This window comes from Panthera uncia, chromosome A2 (genome assembly GCF_023721935.1).
Source record: "Panthera uncia isolate 11264 chromosome A2, Puncia_PCG_1.0, whole genome shotgun sequence".
NCBI lineage: Eukaryota > Metazoa > Chordata > Mammalia > Carnivora > Felidae > Panthera > Panthera uncia.
Genome location: NC_064816.1, coordinates 162,369,825 through 162,388,983, shown reverse-complemented (window position 1 = coordinate 162,388,983; position 19,159 = coordinate 162,369,825). Strand labels below are relative to the sequence as shown.

The 19,159-nt window shown below is 44.8% G+C and overlaps 1 protein-coding gene across 7 annotated transcripts in view; it reads left to right on the top strand.

Moving 5' to 3' along the window:
* The window catches only part of PTPRN2 (protein tyrosine phosphatase receptor type N2), an 803,411-nt gene that overhangs the window by 158,338 nt on the left and 625,914 nt on the right, over nucleotides 1-19,159 (top strand). For 3 of the 7 annotated variants that reach the window (XM_049642197.1, XM_049642196.1, XM_049642195.1), the window contains exon 3: nucleotides 12,594-12,718. The exons of the other annotated variants lie outside the window; for them this stretch is intronic. In XM_049642197.1, coding sequence (XP_049498154.1) covers nucleotides 12,697-12,718 — 22 coding nt within the window. In that variant the 5' untranslated portion in view covers nucleotides 12,594-12,696. The remainder of the gene's footprint in view (nucleotides 1-12,593; nucleotides 12,719-19,159) is intronic. 7 annotated transcript variants of the gene reach the window in all.

Here is a 19,159-nt window from a genome sequence, read left to right as displayed (position 1 = left end):
GCGTGAACCCGTGTCACCTGCACAGCACCCTCGTGAGATGGGGGTATGGTCCTCCTGGTTCACAGAGCCTGAAGAGGCAGGTTGCTACCTTACCTAGGGTCGCACAGACACTCCATCGAGGTGTGCCCTAGAGCCCCTGCTTACCTGGCTGTGTTGCCTCCCAGTAGCTTCACCCTAGCCTCCAGAGCAGTGGGGGAACCTGCCCTCTGTGGGTGGGGGCTGGGGGAGCCCTGACCTGGGGGTGCAGCTGGCACTCCAGGGGAGAGCCTGACCTCTGTGGGTGAGACTGGAACTTTGGGGTGGCCCTGACCTCAGTATGTCAGGGGTGGGTACTGACCTCCAGAAGATAGCCCAGCTTCCAAGGGAGCCCTGACCCCAGAGGGCTCCTGACCTCTGGAGGAGCTTCTTGTCTTGGGCTCCTGAGGTGGGCAACATAAGCCTCGGTGGTGATTTTTCCACCTTAATAGACTGTAGTGGATTGACTGTTAGTGGAGCTTCCCAATGTGAAGTACAGAGTGCTTTGAATAGATACAGAGGGTAAATCAGTGTTGATCTTTTCTGACAGCCGCCACTGTTACCAGGGGGCATCACCTCTTAGGAATCAGAAGGGGCTTTCCTCTGGCACAGCTGGACCTTTCCCTGGAATAAAATTGGGGGTGATGGTAGTGGGTCTCCAGGCGACCTTGCTGCCCTGGTGGGAAGAGTGAGTGCATTAGGTTGAAGCTGCCAAGTGCATGGGGACATTTGGGGGCTTTCCTTGGCCCATGTGCTGTCAGCAGTGGGAAGGGGCTCCACCTACAGTGGGCAGGCTGCCAATCCATCCCTAAGATGCACAGCTGATGGCCACACCTCATCTGTGATTTGATTCTGTGATCCTTTATTTATTTACTTTAAATGTTTATTTATTTTGAGAGAGAGAAAGAGAGGGAGGGAGGGGTAGAGAGAGAGAGAGAGGGAGAGAGAGAATCTCAAACAGGCTCCATGCTGTCAGTGCAGAGCCCTATGTGGGGCTTGATCCTATGAACCATGAGATCATGACCCAAGCTGAAATCAACAGTTGGATACTTAACCCAATGAGCCACCCAGGTGCTCCTGATTCTGTGATCCTTTAGAGGAGAACACCCAACATCTGCTATCCTCATAGAAGAAACAGATTCTATTATTTTTTAAAAAAATAATGAGCTTCCTGGTGCTGGATAGGAAATTTTATTAACAGACAGTACACTAACAAGTGCTGATCTCTTGGCCTGAAAATAGTTGTTTTTAGATGCTATTTAGAGATGACTACAAATGTGAGGTTCCTAGCAGCTCCTAAGGCAGGACATTGCATAGCATCCTGACCTGAGAGGTATGATGCTGTCCCATTCACAGTTGCACTTGCAGACCCTGTGGCTGCAAACCATCATTGCTATTGGTCCTTACTCAGCTCAGGTGAGCTTCAGAGGTAGAGAGATCTTGTGGGCATGGATCTATCAGGAAACTGCCCTTCCATTGGTCTCGTGGTTCAGGGCACCTCAGCCTGATCTCACATACGCATGAGGCTGAGAACGTGGGCGAGGGGTCTGGGGAGTGAGTTCCTCAGAGACTACTGTTTCTGAGCTTCCTCCATCCCAACTTTGGAAAAGACTGAGGAAGTATGACCTTCGAACCCAAGCCTGGTGAGGGTCTTTGATGACTCAGCCAGTTTGATATGGTTTCATCCAGATGTCGAGGACTGGCACCTGATTGTGGCATGAGGTCTGGCCTCCGATCCCAAGAGGGCAGGACACGCCTGGCAGATTGCTCGAGGGTGGAACTGACCCCAAAGTTGGTTAGGGCCGGAGTGACTTTTTATTTTTTATTTTTTTTAAATATGAAATTTATTGTCAAATTGGTTTCCACACAATGCCCAGTGCTCATCCCAACAGGTGCCCTCCTCAATACCCATCACCCACCCCCCAAGGGCTGGAGTGACTTCTTATTCCATGTGTGCCGTTTGGAAGAGTGATGACAACAGGTGCCTGGAAGGGCATGGAAACGTTGCTAGGAAGAGCTCAGGTGGAAGAAGGAGCCACGAGAGACCCACAGCTAAGAGGAGTGTGATTTCTGATTTCATGGGCCTTCATACATCCTCACACAGATGCGGGAAGAAACACTGCCCCCCCAACTGAAAAAGCTCAAAGAAATGTGGGACAAAAATAAAATTGAGTTTTGATCATGTTGTACATGTTGAGTTTGTTCACTGGCTTACCGCCAACTCCACAGATTACTGAGTGTCTGCTCTATAAAAAGATTATGCTGTATTCTGGGGAAATAAAGGAGAAAAATGGGGTCTTGGGAGAGCTCACAACAGTGGGGAGGAGACTTCCCAAAGAGACGATGGTCCTGTTTGTATTACGACAGCCCAGGCTGTCAAATCTTTGAGGTGTAGCACCATGAAAGTGGCTTCTCACGCATATTCTGTGTCTCATGGGTACATTGGGACATTCATCCCACACCATCATGTGGGGATGCAATGACCCAGGAGCATCACATGCCTTCATCCCTGTGTTCTGTGTGTCTCTTTTTAGAAGGACACTAGTCATTGCATTTTGGGCCCACCCCAAATCCAGGATGATTTCATCTCAGGATGCTTACCTAATAACATCTGCAAAGACTGTATTTCTAAGTAAGGCGCATTCTGAGGTCCTGATTAGACATAAATTTTGTGGGGACACTATTCAACCCGTTACAGGACCCTATTCCCAAAGGAGTAAAGAGCCACTGACATTTTTGTTCTCACACTAGGGTTGAGGAAATGGATGTTTGGAGAGGTTGGTCTTGCTCAAAGCCTTTATCTTGTTTGGGACACACTGGGAGCCTCTGATGTGCTTCCCAGAGATTAAGTCAGAAGAAATCTTAGCTGGAACTGAAAGTCAGAGAGCCTCTACACCATCACTTTCACTCTGCAGAAGTGGCGAAACTTGTTAGTCTAGAATTACCTGGCAGGACAGTGATGGAATCTGTTCTGTTTTCTCCTTCTGCACCTCCCTCCCCAGGGGACAACATGCATGTTCTTGTTATTGTATTAGGTTGATGCTTTGATATTGGGGAGAGAGCTATAGAAAGAGGATGGTGCTCTTGGGTGGGAGTGTTCACCTGGAGGTGTGGGCATAGGTGACTTGGTGTGGGCTGCATTTTTGTTAAATGGTGCCAGAGAGGGAAGGTGTCCAGAGACCTTGGCAGAGTCACCAGCAAATGCACTCAAGTTATGCATGCGGCCACTGGAAGAAGTCAAAGGGGAAATCTGGATGCTGGGCTGAGTCAGAAAACTACTCAGGTGAGCATCTTAGTGGGTGGAAACCACATAGGCATGCTCCTCGTCTTCTGTGGTTTGCAGGAAACTTTGGAGAACAAGTGCATGGTGTCTCCTCAAAAAGGCAACAGCTTTCTTTCTTCTTAAAACTGGATTTTTGACAGGCAATGTCAACACATTTTTTTTCTCAGCTCTTTTCTTCAGTTCTTAAAATACTTCTCAGATCCTGCAGGAAATGATCTGAATGTCTTCACATGTGCGCGGGCCCCTCTTCTTGCCGAGCATTGGGTTTGGAGGAACCCTGAGCTATCAGCTGGCCAAAACCCTGCCCTTGGGCAGGTGAGGAAGAAAGCCAGCCACATGTTACCTGCTCTCGAGACCTCTTGGAAGGTCCTTGGCCTTCCCTTTCTCATCCAGAGGATTCAGTTGGGTTGGTTCCTAAATTCTGGTACATAGCCGGGTCTCAACAGCTTGAATGTCTGTTCTCTCTGGGCATTTTCTGAAGTTTGGAAAGTGGCAGCAGGGGCAGCAGCAGCAGGAGCATTTGTGTGAGTCTATTTTTTTTCAGCAGTGAGCCGCCATTTCCTTTTTTGGGAATGATGGTCTGTGGCTGTCCACGCCTCGCATCTGGATGAGACCTTGGTCCTAAGGATGAGGGCTTGCTGTCCAGCCCAACATGGTGGCGGTGGCTTGAGTACAGATGCTGAGGGGAAGCGCTGCCCATCCCCATCCAGTCCAGCCTTTGGCCTCCCACTTCTCAGAAAGAGAGTGTGGCTGCCCGTGGTCCAGCGGCTGAGTCGTGGCAGAATCCAGCTTAGAAAAAGAACCTTGCATGTGGAAAGCACACCCTGATGGTTTTCTCACACACCCCATGTGCCTCTTTCTAGGCCCTTTGACAGGTTTTATTACTGATGACTCCCAGCCAGTATTGCTCATGGCTGAGGGACGTGGGGATCGTGTTAAACACATGTAACTGATGGGCAGTTGCATGAACCTTCTCTGTCTGCAGGAATGATCTGAGGGCTCTGGTCAGCCACCCGTCTGTGGGGTGCCATGAGTACAACCTCTTCTCAGGCGTGTGTCACTTGTGTAGAGGTTGGCTGGTTTTTCTACCTTGCCGGTGTGACCCTGGGCATTTCTTCAGAAGCCATAGCAGTCCACAGGTCTTAGGTCTGGCTGGAGGCAGAGCTGAAGTGGGAGTCGCCGGTGCATCAGCCCCCAGCGTGGGTCAGTAGTCGGTCGTGGGTCAGGAGGAGGTGGGCTGTGTGATCTGTGCGTGTTTCTACGTACACCTCACTTTGCATCACCAGGTCCAGGAAGCCACAATCACAGGCAGAGTGGATGGCTTCCAGCTGCAAATGTCATCTGGCCAGTCCTAAAGATCTCCCCTTTGCAAGAATCCCCCTTTTCCCATGCAAGATGCCTGGGTGAGCCCTCACCTCTTCAGCTGGCCATAGATGTGTTATCAGGGCCACCACAGGCTCTGTTAAGTTAAAGGGATAATTGCTTGTAGAATGAGTCTGGGGGTGGCAGGGGCTTGGAGAGAGAAGCTAGTTGCTTGTGCGCAGGCTTTCCTTTGTTTCCTGCCATTTCTGTTGACTTGGAAGTTGCATGGGCCAAGAGGAGTCAGCATGCTCTGACAGGAAAAGCTAGGATCCAGTAGGCAGAGAGGGAAAGATTAGGACCTGAGGTCCCTGGGTGGGGAGAGACACATACTTTGGAACAATGCTGACCACAGCAGATTCCCTCGAGGATAATGTTCCTCTTAAGAACATAACAGACCCCACCTACTCTCCCTCAGGTTCCCCTCAGGAATTTGACAAAAGACCTAACTAAAAATAAGTAGTAGAGCATAAAACATATGACCCTCAAGGAACACTATGGCCACAGACCACCCCTCATACAATGGAATGGAGCCAGTCGGGAATGGACAACCCAGCACCTAGAGTTATCAAGCCAATAAGGACCTGAGAAGGATCGAGGGGGAAGGGAAGGAGGGGCGACCCAAACCTTATAGAACAAGGACCCTTGCCTATAGTCACAGGTATTCGCCTTCGAATGCCCCTTCTCTGCAAAGAGAGCCTTCCTATTATTCTTACTTCCTTACACTCTAATAAACTTTTGCCTGCTGCTCATTATATTCTGTGACCATCTCTTCATTCTTCGAGGCGAGACAACGAACCCCGGGTACTGAGGTAAAAAACCCTGCAAGAGTCCAGCATGAAAGAAATGATTACCGGTCACTTTAGGAGGCAGTGGAGTAAGATCGGAGTCTTTGGTTTTGTCATTTCCAGTTTTGCTCCTTCTCAAGTTCTCAAGTGCCTGTCGGGTGTCAGGTGGCCTGTTGGCCTTTGCGGTGACCCGGGCATCACTGTCCGACTGGACAGGCCAGCCCAGTCCTGACCATGGATGGAGAGGTTGGCCTTGGCCAGCACAGCGGCCAGCTGGTGGGCTGGTGCTTCTTGAAGGAAGCAGGCTGTGCACACTGTATGGCGAACGGGTGTTGGCCCTGAGCACGGTCAAGTGAATGTTAATGCAGAGTGCGGGTGCAGAGATGAGGCCTGGGGGGGGTGGTGGGCGGAAGGCAGAGTTTCTGGGCCAGATGCTACATCTGCTGGCAGGTTGGGAGCACAGAGATGTTCCCTGGGCCGGAGGGTAAACCTGGGATGTTCGTCCATCTGGAGGTGCCCCTTGTTCATCTGTAAAATGGGAATAAAAATGTATAATTTCCGGGTGCTGTGATAATTAGGAACATGCGTGGTGGGAGAGGTAGGATGATTGCCTTTTGATACTTTTTTCTCTTTTAATTAAAGAGGGTAAAGTGATTGCTAGAATGGGTGGCAAATAACTCTGTATCTTCTAAAATGACATTGCTATAACAGACTTTCAAACTGTCTTTGGTAGCTATTGGAATATACAAGCAAATTAATAAAAATATCACTGGGAAGTCCAGTGTTTATGTTAGCAGTATTTATGTTTAAAATGTTTATTTATTTTTGAGAGAGTGCAAGCAGGGGAGGGGCAGAGAGAGGGGGACAGAAGATCCAAAGCAAATTTTTGTGTGAGTCCCCTTCTTCCCCCATCTTTTACAGTTATCACCATAGTCAAGTTGCAAAGAGGTGGTCCTATGTTCAATGTAGTTCTGCAAACACAGGGGAAACATTTATATTATGCAGTTACCTTTTCTTATCATGTGGATTTTTCTGAGCCCACTGAATTACCCATTTTATTAATTTAATTTTGGCACACTTAGGAATAACTGTCATTTTGCAGAAACAAGTAATGAATATCTACTTTCTCCTAGTTTCTCTACCAAAGAGAAGAGCTTCCTGTAAGATGCTAATAATAACAGTTTCACGGGGGGAGAGAAACCTGTGGGCTGATGCCCTCAGGCACTGATCTCTTCTTCCTCCTTTTCCTTTTAAATTCTGTTTGAAAAATTCCACTATAGAGGGAGCCACTCTAACCTAAACTACCTTAACAAGGTGTGGCCTAGGAAGAGGAAAACCATGCTTTATTTTTTTTGGTTTATTAAAATTAAGACTATGCATGAATATATTCTTATTAGCTTTTTCATTATTTTATTAATATTTTATGCTGCCTCTGGTGGTGTTTGCTTTCAATCCCAAAGACACTGCAAAGATGTGTTTTGATTATACATATGTTTAAGATTACAGAACCAAGAGTATTTCCTTTCTGATAGAAAAGACCACCAGATGTCAGTGTAACTTAAGGAATAAAAATCTCACACACCAGGTTGGTGCCTTTGTCATTCTTGTCTATACAGGTTTCTTTCATATTCTGGCTTTTTTTTTTTTTTTTTTTTCCCGCATTCTGACTTCTAAAACCAGGAGGAGCTTTAGGGAGCATGCACATATGCCTCTCAAAGACGATAATTGTTAAATGTTGTGGGAGACATCTTCTTGCTTTCATTCTTCTTAAGGTTTCCACATAAATGCGTTGCGAATTCATTCTCCATTCCACTTAGCAGTATGACATTTCAGGATCAAGGTTGTTTTGAGCCATGAGCACAGGCTTCCAGGTCAGGGTCGTGGTGGCACTGTGTCTAGGCTCTTGGGGGTCTTCGGTCTTACTCTGGGCTCAGAGTGTTGAGCTTGTCTGAGGTCCCAGCTGCGGGAGGCTGGTGGGGACAGTTCTCTCTCCACGACCCGGGGTGTGTCCTCGCTTTCTTTTCAGGCGGCACGGACCCGTGGGCTGTATGCTTTGTCTGTTCTGTATTTGTAACATTTCCCCATCACATGCTTGAGGAGAGTCAGATTTGCCCAAAGTCACTTGTCTGTGTGCTTCTGAAGCTTTGTTTTCCAAGCTGTTCGGTGCTGGGTGACAAAAACAGACCTGAAACGACGACACAAAAATCATGACTGTGGTTTGAGTACAGAAGGCATGCATGGAAACCGAAGAAGCCGGTGGTTGGGTGAGCAGGACTGTGGGTGCAGAAGTGACCTTTGAGAGGTGTGCGGGTGGGGGGCCCTGGGAGCGGGACCCAGGCTCAGAGTCACTGAGCACCAGTCACACGGCATGTGGTGTCGAGAGGGTCCTTGGAAGGAGCTGCCAGTGGGGGTCCCTGGAGAGGTGGCCGCCCCTCAGGCGCCAGGTGTGCAGCTTCTTCCCTTCATGTGATCAGCGCACGCTCGGATCCCAGTTCTGTGGCGTGAGGTCAGCATCTACGGCCGTGGCACACCGAGTTTCTACTTCGCACTTCCGAAGGGTCTGGGTTTCCTGAGCAGACTGTCCACGGTCAGACGAGTTTCACTTTTCTAAGACTGAAAAGAACACGAATTTGGGTAAGGTTGGAAAAATACATTCTGAATACATTCAGGAAGTAGTGGATACCGTAGCACTAGATGAATCCTATTTTGCATCAGGGAGAATTGTGTAGATAAGACCCCATGTATCAGAGAAACTCTTGAACCTTGTTTTTGCTACCTGCCGATTCGGAGGTGGGCCTGCAGCTCCCTTTGTGTCTCAGGCCTGTGGTAAGAGAGCGTTTCCTCCAGACGTCTGTTCTGGAGAGGCAAGCATTTCAGGTGTTTTAAGTAAGAAGACCTCAGTCCTGGATGGAGCCTTGGTTTGCAGCCCAAAGGAAAGATTCTGCAGTTTTCCCTCAGGCGGTGCAAACTCTGTGGCCACGTCTAGCCTTGCCTGCCAGCATCTGCATCGCTGGATGGTTTGTGTGGGACCCACAGCTGTGTGTGTGTGCCCCCCAGCTGAGAGGGTCCGCAGTGCCCTCTTTGGGGCAGAGAAGGGCAAGGCAAAACGCAGCTTCCCGGTGGCGGGGGGTGGAGGTGCTGCCTGCCTTCCCAAGACAGGCCTCTCTAGAAGTGTCGGGACCGCGATGGGCTGTCAGATGTCGCTCAGCACAAAGTTGACTTACGGATTGCAGGCAAACCCTGCCTTGAGCAGGGGTCCCCTGGCGGGGGTGGGGGGGGCTTGCCCCCTGGGGTAGGACTTGTTCCTGGGGAGGGGGCTTGTCCCCTGGGGTGGGACTTGTCCCTGGGGAAGGGGCTTGTCCCCTGAGAAGGAGGCTTGTCCCCTAGGGTGGGTCTTGTCCCAGGGGTGGGACTTGTCCCCTGGGTGGGAGCTTATCCCTGGAGGTGGTGGGGGGGGGCCTGTCCCCTGGGGCGGGACTTTTCCCTGGGGGGGTGGGACTTATCCCTGGGGGGGGGGGGCTTGTCCCTGGGGGGGGGGGTTGGGCGCGGGGGGGGGGGGTTGTCCTTGGGGAGGCTGGAGATGTCTCCATCAGAAGCCTCAGGCCCGTCTCCTGTTCCACAGACCTCTGGCAGAGGTGGGCCACGTCCCTGCAGACTCAGGAGGGGAGCCCTCTTCCCTGAGAGCTGTGCGTGTGAATCAGGGTTGTGGATAGTGTTCTGTCTTCCAGCCAGCTGTTGGGCTGTCATCACTCTAATGGGCTAACGTACCTCCCGGTGGCAACTTCTGTTTGTGCCTCTGAGCTCACAGCATTCCTCATCTTGAATGCTCCTTTGGTGATTAATCTTCAGCTGCCTTGTAGAGACTCTGGTTTTGTGTTTCATCGTGTTGTTCTGGATGTACTCCTCTCCCTTCCCTAGCGTTAGGACATCATATTTGTATCAGTAAAATCGACATTTAACATCTTTGGGGGGATCATACACTCTGATGAAGTGATTTTTATAAAATTAATTTTTCTTCTTGTCACAGTGGTACCTTTCATTATGGAACATTTAGAGAATTCACATAATCAATAAGATACAGGTTGCTGTGGGCTCCCCATCCCAGTATTTTGTTCTTGTTTTCATGTGTGCTTTGTCAGTATTTCCTTTCTTGGTGGATGTGTGAGTATTCACAAATGAAGTCACAGTGAACTTTGTGACTTTCAACCTGCATTTAAAATTTTACTTACTACATAGATTGGTTGATTTTTATGTTAACCTAAGGTAAAGCAAATATCCATTTGCTCCTTTTCAATTTTGTTGATTTTTTCCGAAGTATATTTTCCTAGAACCGGAATTTCAGAACTCTGAGGAATCCAAAAGACGTCTCAGTTCTATGGCACTTATGGGTCTGATTCCTGCCCCATTGATATCGCCCACTGATGTCACCCCAGTTCATCCATTTAAGTGAATGTCTCCAGGGTGAGTAAATTCTCACTCTCAGGAGCTTAAATCTAATAGGTGCTCACTATGGCCAGGAGAATGGGATCAGTCTGCATGTTGCTATGTGTTCTCATGTACAACCAGGAAAGAGAAGTACTGTTATAGGTCATGCCCTGGAATTATCATTTTAAAAATTTGTACAAAAAAGGGAATTCCCTAACAAGGGCTTTTGTGTAATTTGCTTCTTTAGCATTAAGCTCGCTTCATATGGTTTTTCCTGAGAGGCCCTGTCAACCAAGGTTCTGATGTTTGAACCTTTGCCAGGTTAGGTCTTTCCCTGTCATGTGTCTGGATGTATATTTTGCCCTGCTTTGCCTCCCACGTGCACATGAAGGCATCACAATGCCTTAATGGGAGAGGTTTTACAAAAATCTTGGAATAGCCTTACTAGAAAGGGGCAGAATGCTCATCCTGCCTGCCTTGGGAAGGGCTCATGTAGAACATTCTGGGACATGGGAGACACGGGGGACAGAGAAGGAAATCTTGAGGGCCCCATGTGTTTGATGGAGATGCATAAAATCAGGAGTGGCATTAAGGAACAAATGTGTCTAATAAACAGCTTTGACAGCTATTCAGCTTTTCTGGATGGTGCTAGTTATGAGCTACATTGTGTCTACCCCCAAACTTGATATATTGAAATTTTAACCCCTAGTACCCCAGAACGTGACCTTATTTGGAAATAGAGTTGTTGCAAATGTAGTCAGTTAAGATGAGGTCATTAGGGTGGACACTAATCCAAATATGACTGATGTCCTTCTGGAAAGGGGAAATTTGGACACAAAGACAGACAGACACAGAAGGATGACCATGTAAGGACACAGGTAGAGACAGCTGGCTACATACCATGGAGAGAGAGTTGTCACCAGAAAGTAGCTCAGCGGACACTGTGGTTTGGGACTGTGAGCCTCCACCACTGGGAGAAACAAATTTCTATTGTCCTAAGCCCCAGTACAGGGGACTTTGTAATGGGCCCGGCACATTACCACAGGCTCTGTCTCTTGAGCTGAGACTTAGTTCCTGGTCCATTTTGGTATGTCGGTCACCTTCTTGCTTCTCCCCCAGCTGCTTTTTTTTTTAATATGAAATTTATTGTCAGATTGGTTTCCATACAACACCCAGTGCTCGTCCCAACAGGTGCCCTCCTCAATGCCCATCACCCACCTTCCCCTCCCTCCCACTCCCCATCAACCCTCAGTTTATTCTCAGTTTTTGAGTCTCTTGTGGTTTGGCTCCCTCCCTCTCTAACTTTTTTTTTTTCCTTTCTCTCCCCCATGGTCTTCTGTTAAGTTTCTCAGGATCCACATAAGAGTGAAAAGATATGGTATCTGTCTTTCTCTGTATGACTTATTTCACTTAGCATAACACTCTCCAGTTCTATCCACGTTGCTACAAAAGGCCATATTTCATTCTTTCTCATTGCGAAGTAGTATTCCATTGTGTATATAAACCATAATTTCTTTGTCCATTCATCAGTTGATGGACATTTAGGCTTTTTCCACAATTTGGCTATTGTTGAGAGTGCTGCTCTAAACATTGGGGTACAAGTGCCCTATGCATCAGTACTCCTGTATCCCTTGGGTAAATTCCTAGCAGTGCTATTGCTGGGTCATACGGTAGATCTATTTTTAATTTTTTGAGGAACCTCCACACTGTTTTCCAGAGCGGCTGCACCAGTTTGCATCCCACCAACAGTGCAAGAGGGTTCCCATTACCCCAGCTGCTTTGGATCTCTGACCCCAGACTTGCACCTTTTCTCACTCACTAGCTCTTTGCCTTCCTGCCCCACACCCCGAAAAACTCAACTTCCCATTTGAGTGGGGAAAAAATGCTCATTTAGTCTTTGCCCCAAAGAGTCTCTTTTATTGTTTATTTTTTTGAAAGTCTGTACAGTCACTCTTAAGTGACAGGCATAGGCAAAACCAGTGCAGTTCTCTGCAGAGCAGAAATAATGTCCTGACAGGGTTGCCACACCCTTCCTGGTGTGATTGGAGCTAGGCTCTGAGAGTATTTTTAAGTAGATGCACACAGAGTCGTGTATTTTGGGGGGAAAGAGAAGTTGCAGATGAGGCTGCTGGACCAGCCCTGAGGTCTCCTCTGGCATCCTTTGACTCTGAATTTGAGGCTGTGCAGGCCTTGAAAAGATAGGAGTGGGGAAGCCTGACTTTTCTTTCAAGTCACAAGCTGTGACATGGCACCAGGAAGAGGCAGCAGCCACCTGTGTCCTAGTACACCCCTCACGTCTGGCTGGAGAAGGACTGAAGCCCCCATTCCGGGGACCCAGAGGGGAGAACCATGGACAATCCACTTAAATGCTGGGTCTTGAGAAAACCTTCAAGTTTGCCTGTTTCTTGTTTGTGCAGGACTCTCCATTCTCTCTTCTCTTCAATTACTGCAAACCCTGAAATTAACCTCGAATGTGCAGCCGTCAAGAGAAGGCACTAGTGGCACACTGTAATTTGATGGAAAGGAGCATTTCCCCTTGCACACACTTTTACAAATGGAATTCGGACATGTCATGTGTTCCATCCCTCCAGTGGCCCATGCATGATGCATGTAGTGCTGTGGATAACAGAGACCACATGTGTGCACGTCTGCTTGATTGGCAGAGATGTGGGGTGGAAGGGGTAAGTTCCCTCTTTCCACCTGTAATTATCTTTCTGCTTCAGATGGCACCTTGGCGCTAGTGCTGCACATGCTGAATACACTTGGAGGGTTGAGGTGGATTGAAATGAAAAAGGCATCCGTCATGATAACCTCCTGGGAAGCCTGATGGGATGGAGACCACAACAAGGTAATTGGGTTGCAAGAGGAACATCTGGTTTTCTGCCTCTTTGCAGTAACTGTAGAGGTAGTCAGATGGGAAAGGAATTTGGAAGTGGATAAACTCCTCATGCTCAGAATCATACTCTTGTTCAATGACTTGAAACTTAGAGAAGGAAGAATGGGAACTCCGGCATGCTGCACCCCACGCACAGCCTGAGACACAACCAACCACACGCTGGCTGACCTGTCAGGCCAGAGGCCAGGCCATCGGTCCACTGTGCAGGAGGGCTCTGTGTTGCAGAGAGGCCTCAGAAAGGAGTTTTATCTTTTGCTTTGCACAATTTATCAGCCAACCTGAATGCGGCCATGAGGTAGTAAGTTGTGTTGTAGGAAATGGCACTAATGGTAGGCAGGCACCTGAAGATCTATTTTCGTTCTCATGTGAAGGACAATTACTTGTTACCTCAGGAGGGACCCTGTACTGTAATTATATCGGCAATTACAAGACATGAAAATTCCAGCTAATGTACATAGCCCTGCTTGCAAAGTGTCATCGCAAAGACATCAGTACCTAGGAAGTTTGGGCATGTGGCCCGCACAGGCATGAGGAGGAAGTGATAATTCAGTCTAAGTAAAGGGAGATTACAGTTATTACAAGACTGACTGGGGATCACTAATATCTATCCACAAAAGACTAAATCAGATAATCTCTATATGCAAAAATTGTCTAGGGCCATCCAGTAGTAACTCAAGTCTGAGAATCCTTGGAGAAGTCTAAGTTCAGTTGAGGGGATTTAGTTTTATAAAAAAACAGACAGGAGGATTCTGGGAAGATGATAGAGTAGGAAACACCAGGAAACTGTCTCCCACCTGGACAGCAGCTGCACCAGAAAGACTGTGTCTGACTAACTATTTTGGAACTGTGGAGGCTACTGAAAGGCTTGAACTTCCAGAAGTCTTAGATAGTAAATTGGAGTTAATTTTGGTTGCAGCTATTTTAAATTTTATTTTATTGTTTTATTTTTAAATGTTTTATTATTTTTTTTTATTCTGGAGAGAGAGAGCATGAGTGGGAGAAAGGGGCAGAAGGAGAGGAAGAGAGAGAATCTTAAGCAGGCTCCATGCACAGCCTGGAGCTGGACACGGGGCTCAATCCCATGACCCTGAGATCATGACCTGAGTTGAAATCAAGAGTCAGATGTTCAACTGACTGAGCCACCCAGGCACCCCTGGTAGATTTTAGCTAAATTTCAATTTGGCACAGGAGCAGCCTACCTGTCCCCCACCCTCAGCCCCTGACAGGCAGCTGTGCACATATTCTGGAAGCATTTGCACACAGCTTGTGCAAGCCAGGGTTGGTAGAAAGGGCCCTGCCCTTCAAATATTGGGGATATGTGTTCTAATGGCTGATTCCTGTGTCTGATCACACTTATACAAAGAGGTAGGTGGCCATTGTTGTTGAACCTCCCCCTGTTGTTGCAAGCCCCTCCCTGTCTGTCTCAAGTGACTTACAGGGGATTTAAAGGGCCAGTGCTCTACTTTTACTCCCTTCACTTGTCACTTCACCTTTTGGGAGCTGGACATTAAAGACTAGAACATTAAAAAACAACTGTATTTATGGGGAAATATATTATACCTCAGGCTGATCGTTGGCACAGAGATGGTCTGCAGAAATCAGAAAGCCAAAAACTATAACAAAAAATAAATAAATAAAGAACCCCAGCAAATCCTGGGGAAGGAGAACGTGATTTCTAGAATTACCACATTATTAGATTCAAATATCCAGTGTTCAACAAAAACAACAAATGCACAAGACATGCAAAGAAACGAGAGTATAGCCCATTCAAAGGAAAAAAGATAACAGGAACTGTCTTTGAAAAAGATCTAATGGCAGATCTATTAGACAAAGACTTTAAAGCAACTGTCTTAATTAAAGATGCTTAAAGAACTAAAGGAAAATATGGAAAATGTCAGGAAAACAATGTGTGAATAAAATGGAACTTTCAATAAAGAGATAGAAAACATGAAATGAAACCAAAAAGAAATTCTGGAGTTCAAAAGTACAATACCTGCGATGAGAATTTTACTGTAGGGATCCAAATGAAGATCTGGGCAGGCAGAAGAAAGAATCCATAAGCTTGAAGACAGGACAATGAAAATTACTGAATCTGAGGAACAGAAAGAAAAATGTTTGAAGGAGAGTAAACAGAGTCTCAGGGACATGTAGGATACCATCAAGCAGGCCAACATACCCATTGTGGGAATCCCAGTAGAAGAGAGAAAGGGGCAGAGAGAATATCTGAAAAAATAATGGCTGAAAAATCCCTAAATTTGATGAAAGGCATGAATACAAATATCCAAGAAGGTCAATTAACTCCCAAGTAAGATGAACTCAAAGAAATCCACACCAAGACATATTACAATCTAACTTTCAAAAGCCAAAGATAAAGAGTGAATCCTGAAAGCAGCAAGAGAGAAGAAAATTGTCACATACAAGGGATTCTCAATAAGAAAATGAGCAAATTTCTCATAAACTTTATAGAGGCCAAAAGACAGTGGGCCCATGTATTCAAAGTGCTGAATGAAAACAACTGTCAACCAAGAATCCTATATCCTACAAAACTGTCTTTCTTTAAAAAAAAATTTTTTTTAATGTTTATTTTTGAGAGAGACAGAGAGCAGGGGAAGAAAAGAGAGAGAGAGGGAGACATAGAATCCAAAGCAGGCTCCAGGCTCCAGGCTCCAAGCTGTCAGCACAGAGCCTGATGCGGGTCTTGAACTCATGAGCCCTCAAGAACATGCTCTGAGCTGAAGTTGGACAGTTAACCAACTGAGCCACTCAGGCGCCACCTACAAAACTGTCTTTCAAAAGTGAGGGAGAAATCAGGACATTCCCAGATAAACAAAGACTGAGGGGGTTCATGACCAGTAGACCTGCCCTTCAAGATATGCGAAAGGGAATCTTATAAGATGAAATGTAAGTAGATAGTAGACACTAGACAGTAACTCAAAGCTGTATGGAGAAATAAAGATCTCAAAAAAAAGTAATGGGCAATATGAAAGCTAGTATTATTGAAACAATGGTTTGTAACCATACTTTCTATTTTCTACATGATTTGAGATTAATACATATATTTTAAAATTTTAAATAAAAACATTTTGAGAGAGAGAGAGAGAGAGAGAGAGAGAATGAATGAAAATCTCAAACAGGTTCCACACTAAGCATAGAGCCTGATGTGGAGCTCAATCCCACAACCCTGGGATCACAACCTGAGCCGAAATCAAGAGTCTGAATCTCAAATGACCGAGCCATCTAGGCACCCCTGGAGACTAATACATTTAAAGGAAAAAAAAAAATCAATTATTAATGTAAAAGCTAATACTAATAAAAAGCATTTGTTAGCATTACTATAACTTTGGTTTGTAACTCCAAATCTTGTTTTCTACATAATTTAGGCAAGTAATGCATTTAAAAATATTAATTTATTTTTTGGAGCACATAATGAATAAAGATGTAATTTTGTGACATCAGCAATTGAAAGGGGTGGGATGGATCTGTAAAGGAATAGGGTTTTTGTATGTTACTGAAGTTAAGCTGCTATAAATTCAAACTAGAATGCTATTACCTTAGGATGTTAAAGGTAATCTCCATGGTATCACAAAGAAGATAGCTATAGAAAAGGAATTAAGAAAAAATTTTAACATTTCACTACAAAAAAATCAACTAAACTCAAAAAAAGACAAGAGTGCAGTAAAATGAGAGACAAAAAAAGCTTATAGGCCACATAAAAAAAAATTAGCAAAATGACAGAAGGAAGTCCCTCCTTATCAGTAATTAAAAAAATTTTTTAATGTCTATTTTTGACAGAGAGAGAGAGACAGAGCATGAGCGGGGGAGGGGCAGAGAGAGAGGGAGCCACAGAATCCGAAGCAGGCTCCAGGCCCTGAGCTGTCAGCACAGAGCCCGACAGGGGGCTCGAACCCACAGACCGCGAGATCATGACCTGAGCCGAAGTCAGATGCTGAACCAACTGAGCCACCTAGGCGCCCCAATCAGTAATCACTTTAAGTGCAAATATATTAAACTCTCCAATCAAAAGACAGAGGCTGGAAGAATGGATAAAAAACACATGATTCAACTGTATGATGTCTACAAGAGAGTCACTTGAATCCAGAGACACAAATGACTGAAAGAGAAATGATGGAAAATTATATTTCACACATAGTAAACAAAAGAGAGAAAGGGTGCCTATGCTAATAGCAGAAAAAATCAGCTTTAACTCAAAACAGTTTGCAAGAGACAAGGAAGGACATTATATGTTAATAAAAGGTTCAATAAAGCAAGAAGATACAATTATAAACATGCACCTAATGACAGACCATCAAATTATATGAAGTAAAAACTGACAGAATTGAACGGAGAAACAGTTCAACGATAATTGTTAGAGACTTCAGTACTCTGCTCAAAATAATAGAACAACAAGATAGAAGATAAGTAAGGAAACAGAGGACTTAAACACACAATTAACCAACTAGGTCTAACACATAATATAAAACACTCCACCCAGCAGCCACACACACATTCTTCTCAAGTGCATACAGGACATTTTCCAAGATAGACTGTATGTTAGACCACAAATTAATCTCAATAGATTTTAAAAGATAGTTATTATACAAATTATCTTCTCCAACCACAACAGGATGAAGCTAATCAATAACATAACAAAAACTGGAAAACTCACGTTCTTGTGAATTTAAACACTTTTAAATAACCAATGGATCAAAGAAGAAATCACAAGGAAAATTAGAAAATACTTAGAGGGATGAATGAAAACAAAACCATGGCCTACCAAAGCTTATGGGATACAGTGAAAGTAGTGCTAAATGGGAAATTTACTATAAATTATTACATTAAAAAACAAGAAAGATCTCAAATCAACAACCTAACCTTATAACTTAGGGAACTAGAAAAAGAAGAACAGACTGAACTTAAAGCTAGCAGAAAAAAAGTAATAATAAAGATTAGAACAGAGGTAAATGAAACAGAATAGAAAAACAATAGAGAAAATTGATGAAATCAAAAGTTTTTTCTTCAAAAAGATCAACAAAACTGACAAACCTTTAGCTAGGTGGACTAAGAAAAACAGGGAGAGGAACTCAAATTACTAAAGTCAGAAATGAAAGTGAGTTTATTATAACAAGGGCTAAGACAATACTATGAACAATTGTATGCCAAAATATTGGATAACCTAGATGAAATGGACAAATTCCTACAAATACAAACCTACCAAGACCAGATATCAAAGAAATTGAAAATCTGAATAGACTTAAGTAGTAAGGAGATTGAATCAGTAGTGAAAAAAGTCTCCCAACAAAGAAAATCCCTGGACCTGATGGCTTCACTGGTGAATTCTACCAAGCACTTAAAGAAGCATTAATGCCAATCCTTCTCAAAGTTTTCAAAAAAAAATTGAAGAGGAGGGAATACTTCTGAATTTATTCTGTGAGGCCATTGTAACCCTGATACCAAAGCCAAAGATACTACAAGGAAAGAAAGCTCTAAACCAGTATCTCTTATGAACCTTGATGCAAAATTCCTCAACAAAATGCTGGCAAACTGAATTCTACAGCATATACAAGGATTTATTCCTGGAATGCAAGGATGGCTCAACATAGGAAATTGAGTCAATGTATTCCACCACATTAACAGAATGAAGGGAAAAAAAATTGGTATGGTCATCTCAATTGATGCAGAAAAAGCATTTGACAAAATTCAACAACATTCCTGATGAAGGCACTCAACAAAATACAGCTGGCCCTTGAAAAACAAAGGTTTGAACTGCCTGAGTCCACTTATATGCAGATATTTTGGACAAATACAGCACAGTACTGTAAATGTATTTTCTCTTCTTTTTGATTTTCTTTTTTTTTAAGTTTATTTAGAGAGAGAGAGAGAATACCAAGCAGGCTCTGCTCTGTTAGTACAGAGCCTGACATGGGGCCTGATTCTCTGACCACACAACCTGAGCTGAAATCAAAGCCTGACACATGACTGACTGAGCCATCCAGGCAACCCCCTTATGATTTTCTTAATAACATCTTTTCTGTAGCTTATCATAAGAATACAATGTATATAATAACATACAAAATATGTGTCAATTCACTATGTTATCAGGCTTCTGGTTAACAGTTGGCTATTAATAAAGTTTGGGGGGAGTCAGTAGTTTTACTTGGATTTTCAACTGCATGGGAAGATGGTGCCCTTAACCCCCATGTTGTTCAAGAGTCAACTACCTCCACATGATAAAAGCCATATAGAAAAACCCACAGCAAACATAATACTTAATGGTGAAAGACTGAAAGTTTTTTCTTTAAGATCAGGAACAAGGCAAGGATGCCGCTTCTGTTCAGTATAATACTAGAAGTTCTGGTCAGAGCAGTTAAGCAAGAAAGAGAAATAATAGGTATC